This window comes from Budorcas taxicolor, chromosome 4 (assembly GCF_023091745.1).
Source record: "Budorcas taxicolor isolate Tak-1 chromosome 4, Takin1.1, whole genome shotgun sequence".
Taxonomy (NCBI): domain Eukaryota; kingdom Metazoa; phylum Chordata; class Mammalia; order Artiodactyla; family Bovidae; genus Budorcas; species Budorcas taxicolor.
In genome coordinates this window covers 113,895,449-113,922,516 of record NC_068913.1, presented here as the reverse complement: position 1 = coordinate 113,922,516, position 27,068 = coordinate 113,895,449, and the positions used below count along the sequence as shown (strand labels likewise).

The following is a 27,068-nucleotide window of genomic DNA, read 5'->3' as shown; positions in this document are numbered from 1 at the left end:
CCCACAGGACCCATTACTTCTCAGCCAGTGAGTCAGAAACAACCAACAGTGCTTCTTTTTGCAAAATCTTGAACATGGTAAATATCCACTTAGGAAAATGTATCTGATTTCTGAAAATAGTCAAATGTCACTGAGAACTATGCCTGTGAATGTGTCAATGATCAAGATGGGCAAGGCTTTAAAACTGAGAACTACATGCCATGGGGCTTGTAAAGGAGCTCGGTTCCACCCGAAAGGGGCAAGGAAATTCAGAAAATGTTTCCAGGAGTTTTGGATTAAGACAGCAAGTTCAACAAGTACACTGAATTTTGCTTCCTCCTGTGAATTTAAAAGACACCCTCTTCCCATGAAAAAAACTCCAAACGATACACCCACTAGGATGGACAACACAACAAGGGACAATAGCAATATCATTTTGCTAACTGAAAAGCAGATGAAAAAGTAATATCTGAGCAGATCCAAGAAAACTGAATTCTCACCCAACAGTAGACAAATGGAGGAACAACCCAAGTTACACCAATAAATCAGAGGATTTATTGAGTCTCTCTAGAGAGACTCAGGCCCTGGCCGCGCCAGGAACCACTGGCCTGGGAGTGAAGGCAGAGAGGCGAAAATAACAAGAGCTGGGGGAAAACTGTTTGCCAACAAATGCCAGACCCCTTACACAGGCTCCCAGATGGCAAGATCCTCCTTCCCACATGGTCAGAGCTTCCAGTTAGAATTCTGGGTTCCCATTGTTTAGAGTCAGCAAACAACTGGACTATCAAGACATAGCAAAAGGCTCTTTCATGCCTGACAGAGTCCAAAACAGATGGGGGTTGGGGGCAGGGGGAGGAGGAACTGAGGAAATGGATGTGAGGCAGGGAGAAAACAATCTGTAAAAAACAAAAGTATCATCAATAGCCCCAGAGAAGTAAGACACTGCAGCCATGAACCAAGCGGTTATAAGAGAAATAATCAGAAAACACTCAGAATCTGTTGCTGGTTATCCTTTTAAATTTTGTACCACCAATATTTATCAGCTAGTCAAAGAAATAATAAATAAAATTCTCAACAACAAAAAAACCTCCCCCAAAGAAAAACATTTTGGGAAATCACATCCTTGGGGTATTGGCCATTCCAAAGTGACAACACCGAGGGGACTATTTGGTAAGTCCAAATAGTCCAATGGCTATTTCCATTTATAGCAAGTTATAGTACATTTTTTAAAATTTGCCTGTAACTTTATATTCCAATTTTAAGTACATGAAATATCTAATTTCAGCAAAGAAGCTTCTTGAGAAAAACAGTATACATAATTCTTATCAGTCACTATTGATCTGTATATTTAAAAATAATTTGAGCATTTTTCTTGTAAATCAATATTTACTGCAGAAAATTTAGACAGAAAGCCAAAAACAAAAACAAAAAATGCTTTAAGATCATCCACAATCTCCCTAGTGAAAAAGAATGTGTTGACATCTGATATGCAAGTTTCCAGTCTTTTGTCTATGAATATGTATGAATGAACAGTTTTAAAAGCAACAATAGAATTGTACTGCCAATGTGTATGTTTTAAATAACTATTTGCTCTCAGAGTGTCTTCCAAAGCAAAATATGATTATAATTCCAAAAAACTGCTGCAAGCACGCTGCAGAATGGGCTCCACTAAAAGCAGGCAATCAGACAGGAAACAGGTACACACAGGATATGGCCTAAGGAGAGCCAATGCAGGGAAGGGGGTAGAAAACCCTCAAGATTATAACGAAGGAAGATCCCAGGAGGACTACTGCACACCAGGGCAACAGGGCAAGCTGTTCCGATCAGGACAGGTCAGAGTGTGTGACCAAGGGCAAGCAGGGCTCACTGTTCATTCCCACCCACCCTGCCTTCCTGAGGGAACAGGTGGCATAATGAAACCCAACGGACCCATCACTCTATGAGTGCCACAAGGACGAAGGGCACGGCCAGGGCTGAATGTTTAGATACTAAAGAAGTATCTTCCCAACAAGAATGATGATTACCCTGGCCCTGGTACCTCTCTTTTAACCAATATTATAGCAAGAGCCTTGTGATGACTGCAATGTAAAACACACACCTACACAAGACACACAAATCTGCTTAAACAGGAGGAATTTCTTACCTACACAGACAGCAAGGAGTATCCCTGGATGTTTTATTTTAGTGATTCCTACTGTCTATGAGGTAGAGCTCTGAGTTCTGAGCCCAGCACCAAGTGCCCTGGATCTGAGCCTGACTCCCCTTCCTCAGCTCTAGACATTGCCCCACCTGGAACCTCTACTACAGTCAGGTCAGGTGAATATAATTGTAATCACAACCCTGTATGATACCTTTCTTCCCTCCACACACCCAGTCTTCAGATTCCCCGATTCTGCCCACTTCCACCGACTCACTTAAGTTCCTACTCACAGTCCATCTCTTTCTCAAGGGATTTCCTGTCCACCAAGCAAAGCACTTCTGCTTCCCCTGAACAGGAAGACCTTATGATGCCTGGTGCTCGGAAGCCTATGCTGATTATCTTATTTTATAACCACCTTCACCATCACCACCCTTCCTCCCATCACCACCACAGGATTTCATAGGCATTTAATTCATTTCTTCACTGAACACACATTTTATTTGTTTCTGTGTGTGCTTGGAGATCCTAAGCTATAAAAGACACCATATTCGTCAAGGAGAATAAAACCCCTTGGGAGGTGACAGACAACTGTGATATAAGTGCAATAACAAAACTGGGTCCAGAGAGCAAATGAGAAGGGAATAATCACTTCTAGGGGAAGGGGAGGAGGTTTGCTAGAGGTCAGTGACTAGGAACCGGAGATGTTGAGGCAATAAACAAACACACAATAAATACCCCTATCTGGCAGCACCAACATATCTCCCAGCGGACACAGAACACAGTGTTCATCACAGCACCCACACCTACAGAAGAAAGACCCCTGGAGAGATGCTATTTTGCGTCATTCCTTCAAAAAATACTGAGAATCTATTCAGTTCAGTTCAGTTGAGTCACTCAGTCGTGTCCAACTCTGCAACACCATGAATCGCAGCACACCAGGCCTCCCGGTCCATCACCATCTCCCGGAGTGCACTCAGACTCACATCCATCGAGTCCGTGATGGCATCCAGCCATCTCATCCTCTGTCGTCCCCTTCTCTTCCTGCCCCCAATCCCTCCCAGCATCAGAGTCTTTTCCAATGAGTCAACTCTTTGCATGAGGTGGCCAAAGTACTGGAGTTTCAGCTTTAGCATCATTCCTTCCAAAGAAATCCCAGGGCTGATCTCCTTCAGAATGGACTGGTTGGATCTCCTTGCAGTCCCAGGGACTCTCAAGAGTCTTCTCCAACACCACAGTTCAAAAGCATCAATTCTTTGGCGCTCAGCCTTCTTCACAGTCCAACTCTCACATCCATACATGACCACAGGAAAAACCATAGCTTGACTGGACGGACTTTCGTCGGCAAAGTAATGTCTCTGCTTTTGAATATACTGTCTAGGTTGGTCATAACTTTTCTTCCAAGGAGTAAGCATCTTTTAATTTCCTGGCTGCAGTCACCATCTGCAGTGATTTTGGAGCCCCCAAAAATAAAGTCTGACACTGTTTCCACTGTTTCCTCATCTATTTCCCATGAAGTGATGGGACCGGATGCCATGATCTTTGTTTTCTGAATGTTGAGCTTTAAGCCAACTTTTTCACTCTCCTCTTTCACTTTCATCAAGAGGCTTTTTAGCTCCTCTTCACTTTCTGCCATAAGGGTGGTGTCATCTGCACATCTGAGGTTATTGATATTTCTCCCAGAAATCTTGATTCCAGCTTGTGTTTCTTCCAGCCCAGCGTTTCTCATGATGTACTCTGCATAGAAGTTAAATAAGCAGGGTGACAATATACAGCCTTGACGTACTCCTTTTCCTATTTGGAACCAGTCTGTTGTTCCATGTCCAGTTCTAACTGTTGCTTCCTGACCTGCATACAGATTTCTCAAGAGGCAGGTTAGGTGTCCAAAATGCAGTACTTGGATGCAGTCTCAAAAATGACAGAATGATCTGTTTGTCTCCAAGGCAAACCATTCAATATCACAGTTATCCAAGTCTATGCCCCAACCAGTAACGCTGAAGAAGCTGAAGTTGAACGGTTCTATGAAGACCTACAAGACCTTTTAGAACTAACACCCAAAAAAGATATCCTTTTCATTATAGGGGACTGGAATGCAAAAGTAGGAAGTCAAGAAACACCTGGAGGAACAGGCAAATTTGGCCTTGGAATGCGGAATGAAGCAGGGCAAAGACTAGTAGAGCTTTGCCAAGAAAATGCACTGGTCACGGCAAACACCCTCTTCCAACAACACAAGAGAAGACTCTACACATGGTCATCACCAGATGGTCAACACCAAAATCAGATTGATTATATTCTCTGCAGCCAAAGATGGAGAAGCTATCTATACAGTCAACAAGAACAAGACCAGGAGCTGACTGTGGCTCAGATCATGAACTCCTTATTACCAAATTCAGACTCAAATTGAAGAAAGTAGGGAAAACCGCTAGACCATTCAGGTATGACCTAAATCAAATCCCTTATGATTATATAGTAGAAGTGAGAAGTAGATTTAAGGGCCTAGATCTGATAGATAAGAGTGCCTGATGAACTATGGAATGAGGTTCGTGACATTGTACAGGAGACAGGGATCAAGACGATCCCCATGGAAAAGAAATGCAAAAAAGCAAAATGGCTGTCTGGGGAGGCCTTACAAATAGCTGTGAAAAGAAGAGAGGTGAAACACAAAGAAGAAAAGGAAAGATAGAAGCATCTGAATGCAGAGTTTCAAAGAATAGCAAGAAGAGATAAGAAAGCCTTCTTCAGCGATCAATGCAAAGAAATAGAGGAAAACAACAGAATGGGAAAGACTAGAGATTTCAAGAAAATTAGAGCCACCAAGGGAACATCTCATGCAAAGATGGGCTTGATAAAGGACAGAAATGGTATGGACCTAACAGGAGCAGAGAACCTATTACATGCCATATACTGCTCCACTATTCTAGCTGGGGATATAGCAGACAGTGAATGAGCAAACATGTGAGTAAATAAATGTGAGAATTTTACATACAGTGATAAGGACCGGGAAGAAGATGAAACAGGATAATGGTATAGAGTGATGGGGGAGTCTTTGACCTCTATCCATTCTTCTGCCAATGACAAGCAAGACACCCCACACCCAATCCTATAGGCCAAGACTGCCTTTACTTAATAAATATCACAAAATAGCATCAAAGGAAGATTCTAGTAACAGACCAATAATACCTCACATGTACCCCCCATTCTTCCCGCTTTGAGCTAAAAGAGTGATATAAAGAATGGAACTTTCCCTGGCGGCTCAGACAGTAAAGCATCTGCCTGCCGCGCAGGAGAACTCAGTTCAATCCATGGATTGGGAAGATCCCCTGAAGAAGGGAATGGCTATCCATTCCCGTATTCTTTCCTGGAGAATGCCATGGACAAAGGAGACTAGTAGGCTTCAGTCCATGGGGCTGCAAAGAGTTGGATACAACTGAGTGACTAACACTTTCACTTTTAGAATCGCACAGTTCTTCTACCCAGGCCTTAGTTATCATCAATCATTTGCAATGCATCTTACATGTCTAGTTTGTTCTGTAATCACTTTATCTTTGAATAACATTCTCATTCCCCAAGCTAAAAAAACTGATACATCTGGAAAGGGTGTCCTTTTGATATCCTGCAATCAAGATTGGAATCAAGAATGAAATTTCCAGTCCCCAAGGGTTTCAAGTAGTGATTGGGCCTGAAAAGGATTTCCCTCATAGCTCAGTTGGTAAAGAATACGCCTACAATGCAGGAGACCCCGGTTTGATTCCTTGGTCAGGAAGATCCCCTGGAGAAGGGATAGGCTACCCACTTGAGTATTCTTGGGCTTCCCTTGTGGTTCAGCTGGTAAAGAAGCTGCCTGCAATGCAGGAGACCTGGGTTCAATCCCTGGGTGGAGAAGATCCCCTGGAGAAGGGAAAGGCTACCCAGTATTCTGGCCTGGAGAATTCCATGGAAGTCCATAGGGGTGCAAAGAGTTGGACATGACTAAGTGACTTTCACTTTCCTGAAAAGGACATATTTGTCTTCCACTTCCCAAAACATTTGTAGTTTTCTCTTCTTATACTAAAGATTAAGAAAGTCTACAAATGGACAGAATCACTTGAAATCAACCTCAAATCACTAATTTCAATTTGCAATGCCAATTGTTTATAGCCCTTCTTTCCCACTAACATTTTGCTTCCCCTGTCCAAAATCAGGTTCAGTTTAAACTAAACCTCGGATATTACCTGAGGGCAAGGGCCATTTCCTTTACTTTTTTGGTATCCCCTAAAGCAGGACTTGGGGCTTCCCAGGTGGTGAAGTGAAGTCACTCAGTCGTGTCCGACTCTTTGTGACCCTATGGACTGTAGCCTGCCAGGTTCCTCCATCCACGGGGTTTTTCCAGGCAAGAATACTGGAGTGGGTTGCCATTTCCTTCTCCAGGATATCTTCCCAACCCAAGGATCGAACCTGGGTTTCCTGCACTGCAGGCATACTCTGTACCATCTAAGCCACCAGGAAAGCCCTCCCAGTTGGTGCTAGTGGTAAAGAATCCACCTGCCAATGCAGGAGCCGTAACAGACAATGGTCAGATCCCTGGGTTGGGAAGATCCCCTGGAGGAAGGCATGGCAACCCACTCCAGTGTTGTTGCCTGCAGAATCCCATGGACAGAGGAGTCTGGCGGACTACAGTCCTTAGGGTTGCAAAAAGTCAGACACGACTAAAGTGACTTAGCATGGCACAGCACAGCAAAGCAGGGGCTCCCCAACCTCCAAGATCTAATGCTGAATGATCTGAGGTGGAGCTGATGTAATAATAATAAAAAGTACACAATAAATACAATGTGCTTGAATAATCCTGAAACCATCTCCCACATCTGTCACCACCCTCCCCCCAACATTATTCCCCTCTGGTCCGTGGAAAAATTGTCCTTCAGATAACCAGTCCCTGGCACCAAAAACGCTGGGGACTGCTGCCCTAAAGTGCTTAGTATGAGGCTGGCAGGCAGGTCATCTTCAATCTTTCTTTGGTTACGTTGTTGGGCTTTATTGTCCTGGACTGTTTATAGGTTGTTACATCTGGAAAATGCATTGTGGAGAGGACTGAGTAAGGAAAAGATGCTTAGGCAAGGAGTAACTTCTTTTGTAATTCAAAGTCTTTCCCAGTCTTCCCAGGAAAAAGTACAGCATCAAAATACCCTCCTGATTCTTTCTCTCTTTTGTCTGTGGGGCCACCTTGCCGCGCTTGTCCATGTTACCGAGGTGAAAAATGCAGGAGAGTTCCTGGAGGAAAGTGGTCATTTCATATTTATCCTGTACTTCCAGAATCTCCGTCAACTTAAATCCCTAACCACAAAGGCTTATTAAATGAGCAATTTTTTAAAAAGAAGAGACTCAATCCGCATTCGAAAATGTTTGCTGAAGACATTCCTCTTTGGGCAGAGAAGAAACTCTCAAGAACTAGCATCAAACAATATCCAGAAAGATCTTAGTCCCCAAAGTCTGCTATGGTCTCCAAGTCAAGAGCATGCGACCACGCTGGTCTTTGCTGACAGACTCTGAACCCTTAGCAATCCTGCCAAACACTTAACTCTATCTTCAAGCATTCTTCCCCATCTTTTCTTACAACTCAGCTTCTTGTCCAAAGCCTGAAGAAAAGTTTATGGGATATGCTTCTCAGAAATACTCAGATACTCCACGAAGTAGAAATTGGCAAGAAATACGCCAGATGCCAAGTCTTTTGCTTCTCAGCCCTTTCTTGGGAAGAGGCATCTAGGCAGGGCCAAGCCCTCACCCTGCCCTCCCCTGGCTCCCAGCAGTGGTGTCTTATCCAGCCTCAAAGCCTTAAAACACCACAGGCCTCTAAATGCTAACGTTGGGAAAAACGGGAAACCCTTTCGCATTACTCCACTAAGCGGGTCACCCACCCAGCACCAAAGGGGGCGACCACTCGGCAGAGCGCGGCTGAGCCAGCCGCGGAGGGAGGGAGCGGAAGGCTGCGCGGGACTCGCCCGGAGAGCCAGCGAAGAGGCGGGCGAGCGGGCGAGTCCTTCCCTGCAAGGCTGGCTCATCTGCGCGGACTCCGCCTGTAGCGCCTGCCTCACCGGAGCCCAGACCTGGGACCGACGGGAGGGGAGTAGCGGCCCCCGGGCCCTTCCAGGCCTACCTTCCCCGACTCCCTGGGCTCCATGGCCCCGCTTTCGGTGGCCCGTGCCGCCCCCGCCACTGCCGCCAGGCCGCCCCCTCCCCCCGCGGCCTGGCATGAGGAGGCCGCCGCCGCCGCCGCGACCACCAGAGGGAACCCGGATTCCCGGAGGGGAGGGCGCCGGAGAGGGAAGGAGCGCGGCCCGGGGCCGGCAGTGCCTCCTCACAGGGGGCGGTGGCGCTCCCGGCTCCCGGAGAGGCGCGCGGCCGGTACTCGCGTCGCACCCGGCGAACCGCTTTACGGCAGCCGCCCAGCCCGGGGCATCATGGGACGCGCAGTCCAGGCTCAGTAAGCGGCTCTGAGAGCCGCTTGTTGGCTTCGGGAATACGGGGTCTCGATCGGACAGAGCGGTTCGCTCTCTACCCTCCCCACTCTCCAAGGCCGGATAGTAAGGGCAGAGTGCTCTGACTGGGCTAGTTCCCTCCCATTTTAGCCAGTAACTGCAGTTGCATAGGACTCTCCTGTCGGGGTGGTCTGAGGAATATGAAGGGACAGAGGGTAAATACAGAATCACTGGGCATTGGAGCAGAAGCGTCCAACCTGGCTTCCTCCCTATCCACCCCGGCTTCCTCCATATCCACCCCATTCTGGAAGCAGAGCTGGAGACCAAGGTTTGGTCCTGGAAAGTGACCCCAGAGAGCAGACCTTGGGACTTGAGAGGATTAAGCAGGGAAGAGGAAAAATTGATGGATGGATGCGTTTTCGAGGTCACTGCTGTGGGTATTGGGGGCTTCATTCCACTTCTAAGAATTATACAGAATGCCCCTCCCCATAATAGTCCATTGAACAATGGGGGGAGGGGAGCTCAGCATTCACCCATTGCTCCCATCCCCAGAAGTTGAGAGTTGCCCCAAGAGACGGTAACTGCACTCCGTCCTCACACTTGTACTTCTAGCTGTGCTTGTATGGAGGCCAGGTGGACACTCTCTGTGGTCAGAAAGCCCTGGGGCAGAAAGCAAAAGAAGCTTGAAAAGAAGCTGCTGCTGCTGCTAAGTCGCTTCAGTCGTGTCCGACTCTGTACGACCCCATAGACAGCAGCCCACCAGGCTCCCCCGTCCCTGGGATTCTCCAGGCAAGAACGCTCGAGTGGGTTGCCATTTCCTTCTCCAATGCATGAGAGTGAAAAGTGAAAGTGAAGTTGCTCAGTCGTGTCCAACTGTTCGAGACCCCATGGACTGCAGCCTACCAGGCTCCTCTATCCATGGGATTTTCCAGGCAAGAGTGCTGGAGTCGGGTGCCATTGCCTTCTCCGAAAAGAAGCTATATAATGGCAAATCAGCGCATGAACAAGAATGCTCAGCATCACTGGTCATTTGTTGTTGAGTCACTAAGTTGTGTCCAGCTCTTTGAGATCCCATGGACTGCAGCACACCAGGCTTCCCTGTCCTTAACTATCTCCCAGAGTTTGCTCAGATTCATGGACATTGAGTCAGTGATGTTATCTGACCATTTCATTAGTCATTAAGGAAATACAAATTAAAATTGCAATGCGACTTCATATCCACTGAATGGGTAATTTTTTAAAAATAAGAAAGACTAATAACAACAAGTGTTGGAGAGGATGTAGAGAAATGAGCCCTGGTACATTTTGGGGCAGAAGTGGGGATGGCATAGGGACAGGGGAGGGAGATGTAAAATGGTGCAACCACTTTGGGAAACAGTTTGAAAGTTTCTTAAGAGGTTAAACTTACCATATGACCTAGCAATTTCCACTGCTGGTATATACTCAAGAGAAATGAAAACATGACCACACAAAGACTTGTATAGGAATGTTTATAGCAGGTTTAACTGTTTATAGCATGAGTTTGAGCAAGCTCCAGGAGTTGGTGATGGACAGGGAAGCTTGGTATGCTATATTCCATGGAGTCACAAAGAGTCGGACACAACTAAATGACTAAATTGAACTGAATTGATAGCAGCTTTATTCATAGTAGACCAAAAATAAGGAAGTACTCAACTGTCCATCAACTGATGAATGCGTTGATAAAATATGGCATATCCACAGAATGGATTACTATTCAGCAACAAAAGGGAACAAGCTGCTGGCACATGCTGTAATATGAAAGTGTGAAAGGAAAGGAAAATAAAAATGGAGTTGGTATTGCTAAGAGAGCTAAGGACATGTGACTTATTCATTTCTCAGCCTGGGTGGAATCTGATCTTTTGACTTGTTGGCTTGGGGAATACAGGGTCCAGAATACCTGCCAGAAACTCAAGATACACCAGACCCCTACCCTAAAACAGGATCATCTCTTTGCTTCTTGGATCCACGGACAAAGCAATGTTGCATGCTATTTTAGTTAACAATAATTGTTGCTGCCATCAAGCCATCAACAACTGTAGCCACAGCTCCATGTGTACCCTGAGGGGATTCAGGATGGAGGAAAACAGGGTACTGACCCAAATAGTTAAGACGCATAGGTAAGGGATAATTTCAGTGAACCCAGACTCTTGCATCTTCCCATACATAGAAAAGCACTATAATCATTAACTGGAGATATCAGTATTTTGTGATTAGCAATAATCAGTTGACATTCAACTACATTTTTAATCCTCAGAAAAATCTTCTATATATTCCTCCACTGTCTCAGAGTTCCTCAGAGCTGTCTGAGAGGCTGTCTCCCAAAACATAGTCCTCAGTAAGGGGTCCAAATAAAACAGGCAATTTTTAGGTAGCGTGTTTTTCTTCCATTGACAGGTCTTCTTTAAAACGACTCCTGATTCTTAGTATTAGTAGTGTGCTCAGTTGTGTCTGACTCTTTTTCAACCCCATGTGTAGCCCACCAGGCTCTTCTGTCCGTGGAATTTTCCAGCTAAGAATACTGGAGTGGGTTGCCACTTCTTACTGCAGGGAATCTTCCTGACCCAGGGATTGAACCCTTGTCTCTTTCGTCCTCCTGAATTTGCAGGTGGATTCTTCACCACTAGTGCCACCTGATTGCTTATCAACTATTTTCTGACTCACATCAGACTCAATCCACTCCCTCCAGGCAACTTTAAACAACCTCATGGCTCTTTGTTTTTATTAGCCCCCAAGTCTTTCTCTTCCTCAGAACACTCCTTCAGGATTACCCATATCCATGTCTCCTGAATTGTAATTCTTAAGATTCCCAATAAATTTATTTGCAACCTCCTGCATTATTTATTTTGCTTGACAGATTAATCTCAAAATCATCATGCTAATACAAAGGAGCCAGACATTTATATGAAGTCTCCAGAACAGACACATCTCAGTTCAGTTCAGTCACTCAGTCATGTCCGACTATTTGCGACCCCATGGACTGCAGCAGGCCAGGCTTCCCTGTCCATCACCAACTCCCAGAGCCTGCTCAAACTCATGTCCATAGAGTCGCTGGTGCCATTCAACCATCTCATCCTGTCGGCCCCTTCTCCTCCCACCCTCAATCTTTCCCAGTATCAGGGTCTTTTCCAATGAGTCGGTTCTTCGCATCAGGTGGCCAAAGTATTGGAGCTTCAGCTTCAGCATCAGTCCTTCCAAAGAATATTCAGGACTGATTTCCTTTAGGATGGACTGATTTGATCTTATTGCAGTCCAAGGAACTCTCAAGAGTCTTCTCCAACACCACAGTTCAAAAGCATCAATTCTTCAGCGCTTAGCTTTCTTTATAGTCCAACTCTCACATCCATACATGACCACTGGAAAAACCATAGCTTTGACTAGATGGACCCAAAGGCACATCTACTAAGGTATAAAACAATTTAGTGATTGATTACCTGGGCCTGGAGGTGGGAAGAATGTATCGTAAATTGGCTTGAAATGATGCAAATGTTCTAAAACTAGCCTGTGGTGATGTTTGTGTGTGTTTTCTATAAAAGTCAACTTTTATAAAACTTTGTGTGTTTCCCATAAGTCATCGAAGTGTAAACTCAAAATGGGTGATAGGATCTAAATTATATCTCAATAAAACTTTTCAGAAGGAGGAAGAGAAGCAGACCTCAGCATGAGATGAATGTACCTTGCATGAGAATGCTGGCCAGAGCTGCAGCTGCTATCAGATGGGGTGACCTGGGGCCCTAGAGATGTCTTGTACCAGAAATCTTAAGACTTTACATCCCAACTGCTAAAGATGAGGAATCTGAGGCTCCGATATGGGAAGTGACTTGCCCAAGTTCACTAGCATAAGCGATTCACAGAGGCTTCCCAGGTGACAGTCCTTGTGCAGGTCCAGGCCAGGACTCAGAACCCACCCTCCTACCCCCGCACTCCCCAGCCCACCTCCCCTCCCCTCTGAATCCTGGGATGCAGACTCTGTACACGGGCTTGCTGCCAATGTCACTTTATTTGAACTAGAGCAGGGATGGGGTGGGGGGGGCATGGGAGGAGGGGTCATGACGGCCAGTGCTCATCCAGGGAAGCTGTCAGCGCTCTGAGAAATCACCTCCTGGAGGACAAATAAAAGGGAGACGCGCTGTCAAAAAAGGCAGGGTAATCGAGCTGGGAAGGGATGGGGCTGGAGAGAGGGTGCTGAGCAAACTGGCAGGAGAGGAAGGGAGAACCGCCAGGAGGAAGACCTCGGTCACAGTGAGCTTCTGCCCCAGGCGTTGTCAGCGCCCTTCCATCTCTTTCTCACCCGCCACACTGTGTGGTGGCCTCGGGTTAACGTGTACCAGGTGTTTATAGAGAACCTGGCACTTCGCGTACAGCCTCTCACCAACTCCTCCCAACAAGCCTGTGAGGATCGTGACCCGGGTGTAAAGATGAGGTCATGGAGGCTCAGCAAGGAAGGAAATGGATGAGCTGGGATTCGAACCTGATATGCCTGACCCCGAACACCTGGGCTTAAGTGTGATTGGAGAACAAACTAAGAAGAATGCTAAGAAGGGGAATGGAGCAGAAGGACTCGGAGGAGGAAATTCCCGCGAGGAGCGGTCAGGTAACTGGCCCGGCCTGGCCCGCTCCTGGCCTCAGGTAACCCCCGACCCTGGCCTCAGCCCCGGCCCCGCCCCTCAAAGACCCCGCCCACCAAGAACCCCGCCCCTCCGGGAGCCCCGCCAAAACCCACCCTGGCAGGCGCTGCACTGGCAGCTGTGAATGACCGGCAGCACCACCAGCTCTGTGCGGCCGCCGGGGCAGCGCAGGTTCAGGATGCGCACTGGGTTCTCAGGGTCTAGGCGGTAGCTACAGCAGTCACACTGACTCTGCAGGTACGGCTCCTGGGCGAGAGGGAGGGGGTGGCTGAGCTGGAGAGGGGCAAAGAGGAGTTTGCCCAAGCCAGCTGCCTTCCCTGGCCTTTCCTATCCAAGAAGAGCGGGGTGCAGGAAGAACCAGATCCCAAGCTCTCAGCTCCCAGACCTCCTCGCCAAGTAGGGAAGCCAGGTGGGGGCGTGTCACCACCAAGCCTCCAGTTCTCCAAGAAGCCCACCTCCTCCATTCCAGGCCCCACCCATCTGAGCATCCAACAACGAGTGCTTTTTAACGCGTTCATCACTGCATTCTGGTAGCACGGGGAAAAGACACGGGTCTACTTCTAAGTCTAGTTGAAGAGGCAAAGTAGTAATTTCTGAACCTACAAATAATGAAGTCCTCAACTGCACAGTCCAATCCTAAGTGCAAAGTGAGTTCTCACTCCAAAGCAGGCACTCTTGCTTTATGATTATACAGTAACTCTGTGAGTCCTACTGAACGTTTGATTTAATTTTATGTGTAATCCTAACTTTATTTTTAAGTAGGTCATACATTCACACAATACCAAGTTAAAGATCTACAAAAGAAAAAAATTCTTCCTCTGATTCTATCCCACTGTCACTTACTTTTTCCTCCCCAGAAAAAAAAAAAAAGTATTAACTGTCCTCTCCTCACTCTGGGTTTTTTTTTTCTTTTTAAAAAGTGATTTGAGAGGCATTTCCAGAAGGTTTCAGGAGTGCTCCGGGGAGCAGGAGAGTGGTCACAGGTTGAGGACCAGGTGGGAAAGCACCTTTGTCTTCCAGGCATAGGTGACTTTGGCCAGGTAGGCTGAAGCAGGGCCAGGAGCCGAGTGAGCTCCACTCTGGCTGGATGCTGGCCAGGTTGGAGCCACAGCTCTCCAGGCTCAGGGCTGGGGAAGTCAGGGTGACACAGGGCTCCTGAGGAGGTCAGCATCAGGAGGGTGAGCGCAGAGCAGAGCTCTGTCTCAGTCTTCTGGGCAATGTCCAGGACAAGACTACCATGGATAAAATCTGCCCTTCAGCCTTCGCTCACTGTATCAGAGGTTAACTCAGCGCCTCCCTGCCCTTCTCTGTTGTCCTGGCTGGCCTGTCTTGAGGGGTACAGTGGGCTGAGAAGTAGGTGCCCAGGGGCTGTGCGGGGCCACAGTAGGGAGGAGCGAGACAAAAGCGAGACAACCAGGAGGGGCAGGAGGCAGGCAGCAGGCTCCAAAGCCCAAGCCCCACTGAGGTCACTGGGCCACCTGGCTCTGATCAGCTGTAGGCCTGGGAGATGACTCTGTCGCTCGTGTCCCCTGGGCTCTGCCTAGGTTCTGGGCTTGCAGCCGCAGGCCCTGGGGGTCTGCCAGTTGAGCTGCCTCCCTGAGCCAGCAGGCCCCCCACCCTGTACTCACCTCAGGCAGGACGTTGGTGCTGGACGGGCAGTGCCCGCTGCAGTAGTTCACTTCCACCTGCTCTAGGTAGCAGGCGCCCTTGGTGAGGTTGCGAAGCTCCGTGAGGTGCCGGCAGGAGACGGGCTGCTCTTCTGTAGGGGAGGGGCAGGGCAGGGAGCGGACCGTCACGAGGGGACTTCATGAGGCAACAGAGCGTGGACCCAAGCAGGGCAGGCTGGGTGGAGGTGGCCTGGTATTGTGACGCAGTGCCGGGGGGTCTTCACTCTGCTAATCTGCATGGTGGGCAGGACGGGGGAAGGCAGCCTCCCCAGGGCAGGGGGTGGGGTGGGAGAAGGGCCCAGAGCAGGCAGGAGGTGACCCAGCATACCCAGAGCCTCCTGGCGGCAAGTGGGACAGCAGCTTCCAGGCTCCTGCACGGCCACCTCACCCTGCAGATAGAGGGGGCACTCTAGTCTGCTCAGGAGGAAGGCCCAGCGCCCCACACTGCCTGCTTGAGGCCCTGAGACCACCCTTCAGGGAGGGTCCCAGGAAGGAGCCCGGGGCCACGGGGCTCAGGTGGGTACCTGGGCACAGGTGAGCGGGGGGCAGTGCTGGGTGCAGACACTCTCCCCGCTGATGCAGCGGCAGCTCTCACAGGCCTCCTGCCACTCGGATCCCGGCTGGGGAGGGGAGGAAGAACTTGCTCTCCACCCTCCCCTCCCCACTACAGACTTTTCTGTTACCCGGCCCCCAACCCCAAGCCCACCCAAGGGCCTGGCTAGGGCAGTGGCCTGAGACCAGCATCAGCAGCAAGGGTTTCGGGAGGGAGGTGGGCCCCTGGGGGCCAGAGATGGTCCGAGTGTGCCAGCCGCTGGCCAAGCTGCCTGCTGCTGCAGGTCCAGGTACAGGGGTAGGAGCCAGGGACAAACCAGTGGCCCAGAGCTCTGGGTCAGGAAGGGCCAGGGGGCACCGAGGGCCGCGGTGGCTCACCGGGTGGGAGCGCCCATGGTGCCAGCACTCGCAGAGGTCCATGGGCACGCAGGGGCCCTCCTGGCTGCGGAAGTGCCCACGCTGGCACACACAGCCCGGGGCCTGCCTCCCACTGCAGTTGCCCTGGGTCTCCGTGGTGTTGGGTTCCCGGCACGTCTGCTCACAGGGCCCCAGCTCCCCGGGGGCCGCCTGCTGCCAGGTTTCTCCAGGGGGGCACTCTGCCAGGGAAGACCACCGATCCCACCACTCAGGTCAGCCCTGGGTCCAGCCTCCACCCTATCCTCCCACACTGGACATCCCGGGTCCCTCCTCGCTCCTCAGCACTGCCCACTCAGCTCCAGCAGCCTCTCAGTCTCCAAACCCACCTCTCTGCTCCTATCCACTCTCCCATATAGTAGTGGGGCCCAGCTTGGTGGCTGGGGGTAGCACAGGCCCCTCTCCCCTCATCAGGGGAGCCTGGCCTTGGCTTTGGAGGGACCAGCAGGAACCTGGGCAGCCCGCATCTCACCCTGACAGTCAGTGAGGGAGCAGCTGAAGGCTCCACCTTGGCAGACGCTGGGAAGACAAATGCTCTCTTCAGATGCCCGCCATGCCCTCCTCCCCACCCCATTCTCAGCACCCCATCCCCACGCTCTCCCCACCCACACTCCCGGCCCTCACCAGTGGGTGCAGTTCTGGGTGAGCAGAGTCCCTGGGGGCAGCTCTCGGTGCTGCTCTTCAAGAGTCAAGGTGAGGCCCCAGGGCAGAGAGAGCTGGGTGCAGGGGCACTCGGCAGGGGGCACACACGTGCCGTTGTGCAGCAGCTGAGGCAGGGCAGGTTCGAGTTACATGTGACCACCACTCCTGCCCCCCCCACCAGCCTGGTCCCCCACTCGAGAATCAGGGCACAGCGCCCGAACCCACCTGCCCTCTGGGACAGTCACAGCCAAGCCGGCAGGGTTCCTGCACACAGAGGGTGCCAGGCTGCAGATGCGAACAGAGGCGCGGGCACGAGACAGCGCAGGCACTGAGCACCTGGCCGGGTGGGCACTCTGGGGGTGGAGGGGGAGCAGAGAGTGAGGTGGAGTCCAAGGGGGGTCCTCAGGATGGGCCCCAGGCTGGGCAGGCACCCACCACCCTGAGCACTCACCAGGGCAGGGCTGCAGGTTACAGTCCTGCCGTTGCTCTGTGTCCTGGGCCTGGCACAGTGCCCGCCCAGGGCCCTCCTTGCAGCTCCGATGTCGTTCGGTGGTGCCCCCACCACAGGGAGCAGAGCAGTTGCTCCAGGCTGACCAAGGCCCAAGGGTTGGACACTCGTGGGAGGAGCACGCCAGGGACCCGTTGACACAGGTGCTGGGGGCAGGGGTGTGCAGAAAGGCCTCAGAGCCCTGAGAGTCAGGGTGAACAGCCTTTGCTCCCCAACAATGCCCCATAACCTTGAGCTGGCCCTAGCCTCCCACCCAAAGCTCCCCATCCCCATGTGGCCATTGGAGGGCAGTCGTACCAGTTTCTGCAGTCCAGCCACACCACCTCAGCCGGGGCCAGTGCCCAGGAAGCGTTGGGGCTGGGGAGGCCACAGCGGCAAGAAGACACAGGCACACAGCGCCCATCCTGTACCAGTTGGCCAGGGGGACAGCGGCAGCCTGGGAGAGGGGGTGGGGGGACAAGCAGGATGTGGCAGGCGCACACAGGGAGCCCTCTCTCACCAAGAGGGATTCCAGGGGCTGGGGCAGCCCTGGTGTGCCCTTCCTCCCACCCCTCCTGCAGGATCAGGCCTCTCTAGGCTGCCCCAGAGCACCCCTAGGACACGGCCCGTCTTGACCAAGGCTCGCTCAGGCAGGACCCCCAGCTGGTCACCAAAAGTGACCCAGGGATCCACTCTGCTGCCCTGTAACTCATGACCCAGCCGTCCGCCCGGCCCAGGTCACAAGCTCTTGGTCACATCTTGACTCTCAGGAGGCAGTGGGGTTCCCCACAGTCCCTGGGCCGGGCGGTGGGCATGGCCTGGCCACCTGGGCGACATGGTCCCTGCAGACACTCCACACGGTCCCAGAGGTCGATACAGCTTCTTGGGCACTGGTTGGCACAGTCAGGGGTAGGCACGGTGTCCTGGGCCTCGCAGCTCTCTCCTGCAGACCAGAAGGTCGGAGTCTGACCTGGGGTGTTCTCGAGTCCCCAGCCTTCCATGGGCACCTCCAGGGGCTGAGGCAGCAGCCCCCACCCCACCCCAGAGGCCACATCCCTGGCCCCTCCTTCAATGCTGGAGCCATTACCTGGGCAAGGCCCCATGTTACAGCTCTCAGTCTGAGCCCATGGCCCCCGGCAGCCTCCTCCAGGGGGGCTCCCGTCCTCTCTCCAGCGCAGCCGGAATCCCCCACTGCAGGGCACCTGGCAGGGGCTCCAGGCCCTCCAGGGACCCCACTGACATAAGTCTGGGGAGAGAAAACAGGAGTCAGTGCCCAGGCCCACCCCCCGCCCCCTGGCTCCCTCTGCAGCCCTGAGCCCCCTTCCTCCTCTTCCAGCTGCTGCTGCCCCCTCCCAACCTCAAATCCAGCGGACCCTGGAGTCTAGCAGGAGGATGAGCTGACCAGCTAAGGGCCCTCGAACAGACATGAATAGCGGAGCCCAGCCCTACCCAGCCAGGCCCCGCCCCTTTACAGGCCCCGCCCACTCCCAACCCTACCGGCCAGGCCCCGCCCCACGTGGCCCCCGCCCCCATCACCTTGGCAGGCTCCAGGGTCTGGACAGAGGCGTTGTTGGCTGAGTGGCACAGTGCAGAGGTCTGGGTCCCCGGCCCACGGCCTCCCCGTCTCAGGGTCCAAACAGAGGCGGTGGCGGTGCTGCTCTGAAGCCAGCATGGGGGCTGAGGTGGGGGACAGGCCAGCTGTGTCCTGGGGCCAGCGCTCTTCTAGGGCAGTCCTGGAGGCAGGGGCCAGCAGGCCGAGGGGCAGGCAGGGCCCACAGGGTGACCACTCAGACCAGCCGCTCAGAGGCAGAAGACCTAGGAAGGGCGGCGTGTGAGCGTCCTTCCCAGGGACTCCCCCCACCAGACCCCGAGACCACAGTGGATGGGGAACAAGAGGCTCGTGTTGTGACCAGAAAGTTCTGGAAACAGGAGAGCCTGAGTAGGGGGACCGACCATCCTGGTTTGTCTGGGACTGTCCCAGTCCTGGAAATGAAAGTTCCAAGTCCCACTCCCACCCAGTCCTGGGCAAAAAACCACCCCCACCCAAGTCCTGGGCATAAATCCAGCCCCCTACCCGAGTCCTGGAAAAAGAGGGACAGCTGGTCTCCTCAGTCCAGTTACCTTGACAGCCTTGGCTGGTGCACTGCAGCTCCCCACGCCGGCATTCACTGTGGGAGGGGCTGGTCAGGGTGGGCTCCAGGAGGCAGGACCCAGCCCAGAATGGTGGGTTGGTGGGTGTGGGGCTCATGTAGGGGTAACCTGGGCTTTGGGCTCATTTGGAGCCGGGGGAGGCTGGGACCTTGGGGCTTTGCTTGGCCTTCTCTGCAGGGGTCAGGCTGCCCTGCGGAACCCCTCCTCCTCCCTGGTCCAGTCCTTGGTCCTAGGCCTCTGGTGCCACCTCCCTCACCCTCAACACTCACCACGCTTTGCAGCCCAGCTGCAGGCGGTCCCCGGGGGCCAAGGTCACCCCAGCTCCTTCGCCTGAGACGTGCTGGCAGTTACACTGTTCTGGGGGTACGCAGCCTCCAGCCTGCTCCAGTAGCCCCTGTGCAGAAGGGGACAGGGGACAGGGCCCTGTGGCAGTCATCTTGTCGTTACCCTAATGCCCACCCATGCCTGGTCCCCAGCAGGTGCCGTGCGTGCTACCAAGTCAGTGGTGTGGGCAAACGGCCGCCTGGCAGAACGTGCAGTGCTATCTGGATGAGAGGTTCGGAGGGGAGGGGAGGAGGTGCGGGAGAATGGACAGGAGACCCCTCCTCCTGGGGCATCTCCCCTGGCTCCACACCTCACCTCGGGGCAGTAACAGCCAGGCTGGCAGGGCGGCAGGTCTTGGCAGAGCCGAGGGCTCAGGTATGTGGCACAGAGTCCGGTGCAGGGGGAGCCGCAGGCCTGGAACTCAAAGGGAGGCGCGCAGCTGTCCTCTGCAGGGGGAGGCAGGCAGGCAGGCAGGCTGGTGCGGGGTGCAGCCCAGAGACACCGTCTGCCCCCCGAACCCAGAGGGCACAGTGTGTGGTCCCATCACCTCCCCTTGAAGTCACCTGGTAAGAGTGCAAGATACTGCCCCCCTACGGTAGTTAAGGACAGACCAGTGTTGCCCCATCCATGCCCACTCAGTTCCTGTAGGCACCTCCAACTGTTTAGACCCAGGAGAGCCAGCGAGCCGCAGAAGGTTCAGGCCCTGGCGGGTAGTTCCCGGGATTGGCAGGTGGGAGGCAGAGGGGTGGAGACGGAGGGCAGCTGGAATAAGAAGTGGGCAAAGACCCACCATGCCTGGGGCAGTTACCAGTGGACACAAGGCCACAGCTGGGGGGCTTCCCTGGTGGCTCAGTGGTAGAGAATCCACCCACCAATGCAGGAGGCACGGGTTCAACCCCTGGTCTGGGAAGCTCCCATGTGCCAAGGAGCAGCTAAGCCCATACGCTACAACTACTGAGCCTGTGCGCTAGAGACCAAGAGCTACAACTACAGAGCTCATGTGCTGCAGCTGCTGAAGCCCACAGGCCCTAGAGCATGTGCTCTGCGACGAGAAGACACCGCGACGAGAAGACCAAGCACCGCAACTAGAAAGCAGCCCCCACTCACTGCAACTACAGAAAAGACACACACACAGCCACAGCTGGGCCTGTGGCTGCAAAGTGGGAAAACCGCGGTGAAGGCTTGTGGGGCGGGGTGGGGGCGAGCACCCGAGGGTGAGGCAGGGAGCAGCTGGAGCAGGGTCCTAGCCAAGGGCAGGGTCTGTGCAGCCACGGGCAACCCCTCTGAGGACCTGGGCACCCTGAGTATCACTCTAAGAGGAGCTGGCGGTGCCCCCTGGGGACCCCGGGAGGCCCCTGCCAGGGTTCGTCTCCCCCGCTCCTGGTTCCCGGGGCCTCACCAGAGCAGTTTCCGATGAGGCAAGGCCGGAAGTGGCCATCCAGTCGAGTGCAGAGGGGGCCCGCCCCGGCCTCCCCGGGCGCAGGTCGTTGGTGTCGGTAGCGCTGCTGGACCAGCACCTCGCATGAGCACCGCGTCCAGCCACTCCAGCTGCTCCACACACACTCCTCTAGGGACCAAGCAGGGCTAGGGCTCAGCCACGGACCCCTCTGAGCTCCCCAGCCTCTCCCCCACCTGCCCTCCCCTCTCATCCCAGCCCCAGCCAACACCCTGAACAGGCAAAGGGCCAAAGGAAGCCAAGAATTCCGAAAGGTCTAGCTGGCGGGCTTCCCTGCCACCCAGCAGTGAGGGTCACATGCCACAGGGCTCTAAAGGACTGATGGTGGGAAGAGGGAAAAAACTGAAAAAAGTCTTGAGAAGAGGTGCGTGCATGCTCGGTCACTCAGTCGTGTCTGATTCTTTGTGACCCTACGGACTGCAGCCTGCCAGGCTCCTCTGTCCATGGGATTCTCCAGGCAAGAATCCTGGAGTAGGTTGCCATGCCCTCCTCCAGGGGATCTTTCCAATCCAGGGATCAAACCCAGGTCCCCTGTGGCTCCTGAACTGGCAGGGAGATTCTTTACCACTGAGCCACCTGGGAATCCCTTGGGAGAAAATAGACATATGTTTTGGGGAGATAATCTGGAAGTTGGTTATAATAATAAACATTCTCTGGATCTTGCGCAGGTAGGAGACAGAGAAGGGGGCTTCGCTTCTGACGCACACTCACCCAGGCAGGGCCCTGCGTAGCAGGCCTGGGTGTCCAGGCGCAGGGAGGTACTATTGCAGGCAGGGTCAGCCTCGGCCAGCGGGCAGTAGCAGGACGCATTGCGGGAGGCCAGGCCCAGGCCGCAGCTGCGGGAGCAGGGCCCCCAGGGGCCCCAGGAACAGGCGTCTGGCAGCGCTGGGCAAGGCCACAGCCCACAGCGCTGGCTCTGGGCATCGGGGCCCAGGCAGGGGGAGCCCCCTCGGGGAGGGGCCAAAGCCACGCAGACCCGGGTGCGGACCTGGTTTCCGCCTCCACAGGAGACAGGGCAGTCAGCCCAGGGGGACCATGGCGTCCAGGCCCCCAGCCCTGCAGGAGGCAGCAGGGAAGTTAGTGAAATCAGAGGAGCAAAGAGGCAGAGGGTTGGATGGGACCCTCAACACACAGGGGCCGGCAGTGGGCGGGAGAGAAACACAAACAGAGCTGATAGACGGAGGGCGAGGAGGAAGGCTAGTAGGGCGGCAGGGTTTGGGAATGACCCCCCCCCCCCCCAGACCTGCACACTCAGCGTCTTCGCATATGATGCCCTCCGGGGTGCAGGAGCTGAAGGAGGAGCCCAGACTCAGGGACGCTGCTGCCCAGCAGGATGGCACCCTCCCCTGTCTGCCCCCCGCCCCTGCCCCAGAGCTTACCACTGCTGGCATCCATCCTGCAGCCAGCTGTCCCCCAGGGAGCGGAGGCGGGTGCCCTGCAGGCACAGGGGCGGGCACGGGGGCTGAGGGCAGGGCTGGCTCTGGGACTGCTCCTCCCGACACTCCGGGGCCCACGAACCCGATGTGGAAGACCTGGGTGGAGCCCCGGGGCGGAGAAGGTGAGAGATGGTCCCGGGCCCTTCGTCACACCTCCCACCGCCCCTGGGGAAGCCCAGGGTGGGTGTGGAGGTGGCTAAGGAAAGGCAAGGATGACCAGGGACCAAAGCCAAGGCCAGGTCACGGGGTGGGCACAAAGTCACTGGCAGGGACAGGATCCAGGAACCCTGGCAGTCCAGGAGGCCGTGTCCAGGCCGCAGGAGGCCCCGGTGGAGTGAGGTGACACAGGCCTGGCACTGCCCCATACCGGAAGCGGCTCTGCTGCCCTGCAGGCCCACACGAGCGGCTGCAGGGACTCCAGGCTGACCAGCGGCTCCAGGCGCAGTGGGCAGGAGGCGGGCAGGGCTGGGCCGTGCAGAAGAGCTGCCCCGCCCCGCACGTGCAGTTGTTGCAGGCCTCCTGGTGCTGGCTCCCCGGGGCCCAGCTGTGGCCCTGGGCATCCGTGCACTCGCAGTGCTCGAGGGGCACACACCCACCATCCTGCTCCAGGGACCCTGCGGGGAGATGGCCCTCCAGAGCTGATGCCCACGCCCTAGGGCTCCCGTCTGCCTTCCCGCTGAGCCACCCTGCCGTGCCCTAAGGGAGCACCTACCCTTGGGACAGCGGCAGCCCTGCTGGCAGGCCTGGTCCTCCTGACACACGATCCCCTCCTGGAGGTCTGAGCAGCGGCGGGGGCAGCGGTTGGCACAGCTGACCACCTCCATGCCTGCAGGGCAGCCCTCCTCTGAGCAGATAGGAAGACCAGAGTCAGGAGGCCCTGAGCCTTGGGACTCGGGAACCCTCCCCCTGCCCCATGGGGGCCACCCTGACCTCCGTGAAGCCGTTATGACCCGTCCCTCCCCCAGGCTCCCCAGGAAACCTGGGGTCCTGGGGAGACCCTGGGGGTCCTGGGGACACTCTGAGTGGCAGTCAGTTCCTCTCACTGTGAGTGCCCAGCACCTAGCCTGCTCCTGAGACGTGTTTGCTGAGATGGACTGAATGGGTGCGTCTAAAAGCCAGCATTCTCACCTATGTGGCTCCTTTGTGTTCATCCAGAGAAGGATGGAAGGGATGGGGGTGGTCATCAGTGTGGGGGGTCATCCTAATAGAGGTGGTGGGCCTTAGAGTGCAGGGTCCATAGGGTCAGTGAGCTTGGAAGAACCAACTTCAGAAGGAGCTGGAGCTCAGAGTGGGTGGCGGGGGTGACAACCTGGCTGGCTCAGTGGACCTCCCAGGCACCAGGTATCTCAAGACTGTTATCCTCAAACCCCCTGAAACTCTTGACCAGGTGGTTCCAGGAACTGAAGCAGGGGGGGTCACAGCTGAGAGGATGAGTTCTAGTCCTGCCACCATGGGGCCGGTGGGGGTGGGCAGTGGGGGCGGATTGGGCAGCTCAGCCCTGGCCACTGGGAGTCCTTGCCCAAAGCCCAGGCCCCACCACCATCTGCCCTTGCAGGGCTTGGTTTCCTTCACTGGCCGATGAGGTAGCAGCCTGCCCCCCATCCACACTGCACAGTGACGTGGGGGGTGAAATTAGAGGAGGGGGTGGGGAGAGCTTCGCAGGGAGCAAGGGCAGGAGGGCTATCACCGCTGCCGTACCACAGGGCGCGGGATTGCAGAGCCGGGTGTGGTGGCTCTCCCCAACACAGGGAGCGCCGCCGTTCTTGGGTGGGGGGCTCGAGCAGCTGCGGCTCCTCAGGGACCGGCCTCCTCCACAGCTCCGGTCACACCAGGACCAGGGGCTCCAGCGTGACCAGCCTCCGGGCACTGAATGGGTCAGAGAAGGGCCGCACAGGGGTCTGGCTCAGGCAGGGACCCCCACGTGTTCCCCGAGCCTGGGGCGAGGTCCCATGCTGGAGATGGAAGGGACCGGGGTGGGGTGGGGCCCTGATGCTAAGGAAAGGCAGACCCGCCAGGCGCTCACCGCCCACCGCACCTGGGCAAGCTCGCAGGTTGCAGAAGCGGCGTTCCTGGTAGGCTGTAAGCACGTCGGGGCACCAGTGTCCACCAGGCCCTGGGGGGCGGTAGGCCCGCAGGCGGCGCTGCTGGCCCACCCCACAGCTGCGGGAGCACGGCTCCCACGGGGCCCAGGTGGTCCAGGAACAGTTCCCAGCCACACAGCCGGGGCCCGGGCACAGGGGCAGCTCTGCAGGGGGCACAGCACGCTGCTGAGCTGCAGACAGCCCCCTGACCCCCACCCTCCCCGCCCCAGCTCAAGTGCCAACCTCCTCAGCCAGGGCTGGCTATGCCCCATCCTTCCCCTCTTTCAGATCTGACTCTGACTGTCATGTGGCTTTGGCAACTGGGCCTCAGTTCCCCACTCTCGGGGAAACAGTGGCGCAGGGCGGGGAGACAGTAGTCCCAGACTCCCAGGGTGGCTGAGGGATTTGGATGGGACCTTTGTTGGGGGGAGTGTTTGGTACCCACATAAGTGAGGATGGGTGGAAGGTGGCAGGGCTCCCCAACAGCTGTTGGGGTTCACAAAGAAGGCCCAGGGTCAGGTTGAGAACTCCATATTTGCACAAGGAGTACTAGATGTGGGGCTTGGGGCTGGATGTTGGCTGCGGTTAGAATGACGCATTAGAGGGGAGGCTCAGGGTCCAAATCCAGGGCAGGGTCACAGGTCAGGACCGGAAAGCGCACCTGTGCAGGAGGGCAGGTTGCAGGGGCGCTCCTGGGAAGCAGCACCCCCAGTGCAGTTCGCCAGGCAGAGGCGGCTGCGGCTGCGCCAAGTGGGGTGAGCCGGATCTGTGCAGGTGCCAGAGCAAGGGGACCACGGGGACCACAGGCCCCAGCCGCCTTGGGTGGGGAGAGGAGACCCCCAGGGAGTCAGCCCTGGGCTCCTGGGCTCGAAGCAAGGCTGGGGAGGGAGGAGGCCCGGGGCTTGCTCTTCCCAGAGGGAGGGGTGCAGGGAATCGGGGTGGGAACCTGGGGAGTCTGATACCTGGAAGGCCTGTCGCTGGCTCCACTGTGGACCCTGCAGCCCCTGTGCCAAAGGAAACCTGCTCAGAAGTGTTTCCCAGACAGAAGTGCACGAGGCCCAAGCCCCAGGGCCGGTGGTCAAACCTGTCGCTCTCTGGTTCAGCCCCGACACCCCAGGCCCCAAGCACAGCACCTGCTCACGGTAGCAAGGCCTTTGCTCAGGCCATGCCTGATTCCTGACGTCCCTTCCTCCAACGCTCGTCTGAGTCCTCTCCATCCCTCAGACCCCCTCAGATGCCACCTCCTCCAGAAAGCCCTCCTAGACCATACCCCTAGGAGAATTCTCAACCTCCCCCATTTTCCCGAGCACACGCACTCTCCTACAGGGCACACCCCCCATGCCAAAATGGGTTATCTGAGCTCCTGGACTCCAAGGTCAGGGTCCTCACTCCCCCACCCAACCCCCAACACACATTCGGCAAGAGTTCCAGAAATTTGGTTGAATGTGTCTGAATAGAAGAGAAACGCTGAGCTAGACCCAGAGTGGGGACAGGGATGGACAGACAGGAAAGGACCAAGGGCCAGCCAGACGCCTCCCACCCCGCCCCACTTCCCTTACCTGGGCACTCTGGGCTGGGGCAGTGCTCGAGGTCCCAGCGGGGCCCGCGGCAGCCCTGGCCACCAGGAGCGGGCGTGGGGAGCACACATTGGCGGCTGCGGGCGCGGGTGCCCAGCCCACCACAGGAGCGGGAGCAGGGGCCCCACGAACCCCAGGGGCCGAAGCCCCCAGCAGCCTTGGAGCAGGCCCCCACAGAGCAGGATAGCTTCCCGCGCGCACAGGAGCTGGGGAGAGGGTGTGAGGATGAGGGGCCAGAAGCTCGGAGAAAAGGGTGCTGGCAGACACATCAGCCCCCAAGGGCAAAGAGACAGAGCTAGGGTGAGCCCAGGGTCAAGCGGCCAGGGCTGGGGGGTGCAGGGCCACCCAGGGCCCCTCGACACATCCTCTCACCCCCTAACCCGCAAATCCCCCCAAATCCTCTACACGCTCATCATCCCCCTCAAATTCCCCCCACCTCAAATCTCTCACACCCTCACCAGTTGTGACAGCCTGTACGGAGACTCTGACCCGAGCCCAACTCATCGCCAGGCCCAAGAAGCTGACCGTTCTCTCCCAGAACAGACAGGTGAGCCCCCGGGTCAGCGCTGGCAACTTGTAACCCCTGAAGCCACAAGGCGGTGAGCACACAGGGGCACTCCTAGGATGGGGGAGAAAGTGCAGGGACACGGGCTGGAGCCACCTGCCAGGGGCCAGTCCTGCCCCACCCCCACCCCCACGGACATCCTCAGAAGTGGGGTGGGGAGGAGACGGGTGGGAAGGATGCTCTGGACAGCTCTGGGCCCTAAGACTGCACTTCCAGTAGCAAGTGGGACTGTGTATCTGCGTCAGGGAGCTGACCATGAGCAATGTAAGGCTATGGCTTGACCGGAGCTGGCCAGGCACCTTCCCGATCAGAGCACTTAGCCAGGACGCGGCAGGGTCAACAGAGGCCATTTACAGGATGGGACCCACGAGAGCGGAGCGAGGGAGGCGGAAAGGGCCTTAGCCAGGAACAGGGACACCTGCGTTTGAGTCTAACTCTGCTGGGAACTGTCCCCTGACTCGGTGTGTCCCTTCCCCTGCCCGGGGGCTCAGGGTCACCAGCT

The 27,068-nt window shown here is 55.3% G+C and overlaps 2 protein-coding genes across 2 annotated transcripts in view; both read right to left on the bottom strand.

Moving 5' to 3' along the window:
* LOC128046350 (zinc finger protein 862-like) overlaps positions 1 to 8,315 on the bottom strand; it is a 30,115-nt gene extending 21,800 nt beyond the window's left edge. Inside the window, exon 1 of the mRNA XM_052638431.1 lies at positions 8,247 to 8,315. Within this exon, the coding sequence (XP_052494391.1) occupies positions 8,247 to 8,270 (24 nt within the window). The 5' untranslated portion in view covers positions 8,271 to 8,315. The remainder of the gene's footprint in view (positions 1 to 8,246) is intronic.
* Positions 8,316 to 12,665: 4,350 nt separating this feature from the next.
* Positions 12,666 to 27,068, bottom strand: part of LOC128046812 (SCO-spondin-like) — a 51,367-nt gene continuing 36,964 nt past the window's right edge. Inside the window, 29 exon segments of the mRNA XM_052639020.1 lie at positions 12,666 to 12,688; positions 13,310 to 13,460; positions 14,843 to 14,973; positions 15,210 to 15,270; positions 15,406 to 15,501; positions 15,812 to 16,029; positions 16,320 to 16,366; positions 16,472 to 16,614; positions 16,715 to 16,842; positions 16,941 to 17,143; positions 17,295 to 17,433; positions 17,803 to 17,919; positions 18,064 to 18,222; positions 18,513 to 18,791; positions 19,098 to 19,144; positions 19,397 to 19,521; positions 19,767 to 19,897; positions 20,851 to 21,018; positions 21,619 to 21,963; positions 22,151 to 22,197; positions 22,287 to 22,439; positions 22,711 to 22,957; positions 23,056 to 23,187; positions 24,042 to 24,209; positions 24,379 to 24,588; positions 25,086 to 25,241; positions 25,387 to 25,428; positions 25,984 to 26,207; positions 26,460 to 26,620. Of these exon segments, the coding sequence (XP_052494980.1) occupies positions 12,666 to 12,688; positions 13,310 to 13,460; positions 14,843 to 14,973; positions 15,210 to 15,270; positions 15,406 to 15,501; positions 15,812 to 16,029; positions 16,320 to 16,366; positions 16,472 to 16,614; positions 16,715 to 16,842; positions 16,941 to 17,143; positions 17,295 to 17,433; positions 17,803 to 17,919; positions 18,064 to 18,222; positions 18,513 to 18,791; positions 19,098 to 19,144; positions 19,397 to 19,521; positions 19,767 to 19,897; positions 20,851 to 21,018; positions 21,619 to 21,963; positions 22,151 to 22,197; positions 22,287 to 22,439; positions 22,711 to 22,957; positions 23,056 to 23,187; positions 24,042 to 24,209; positions 24,379 to 24,588; positions 25,086 to 25,241; positions 25,387 to 25,428; positions 25,984 to 26,207; positions 26,460 to 26,620 (4,251 nt within the window).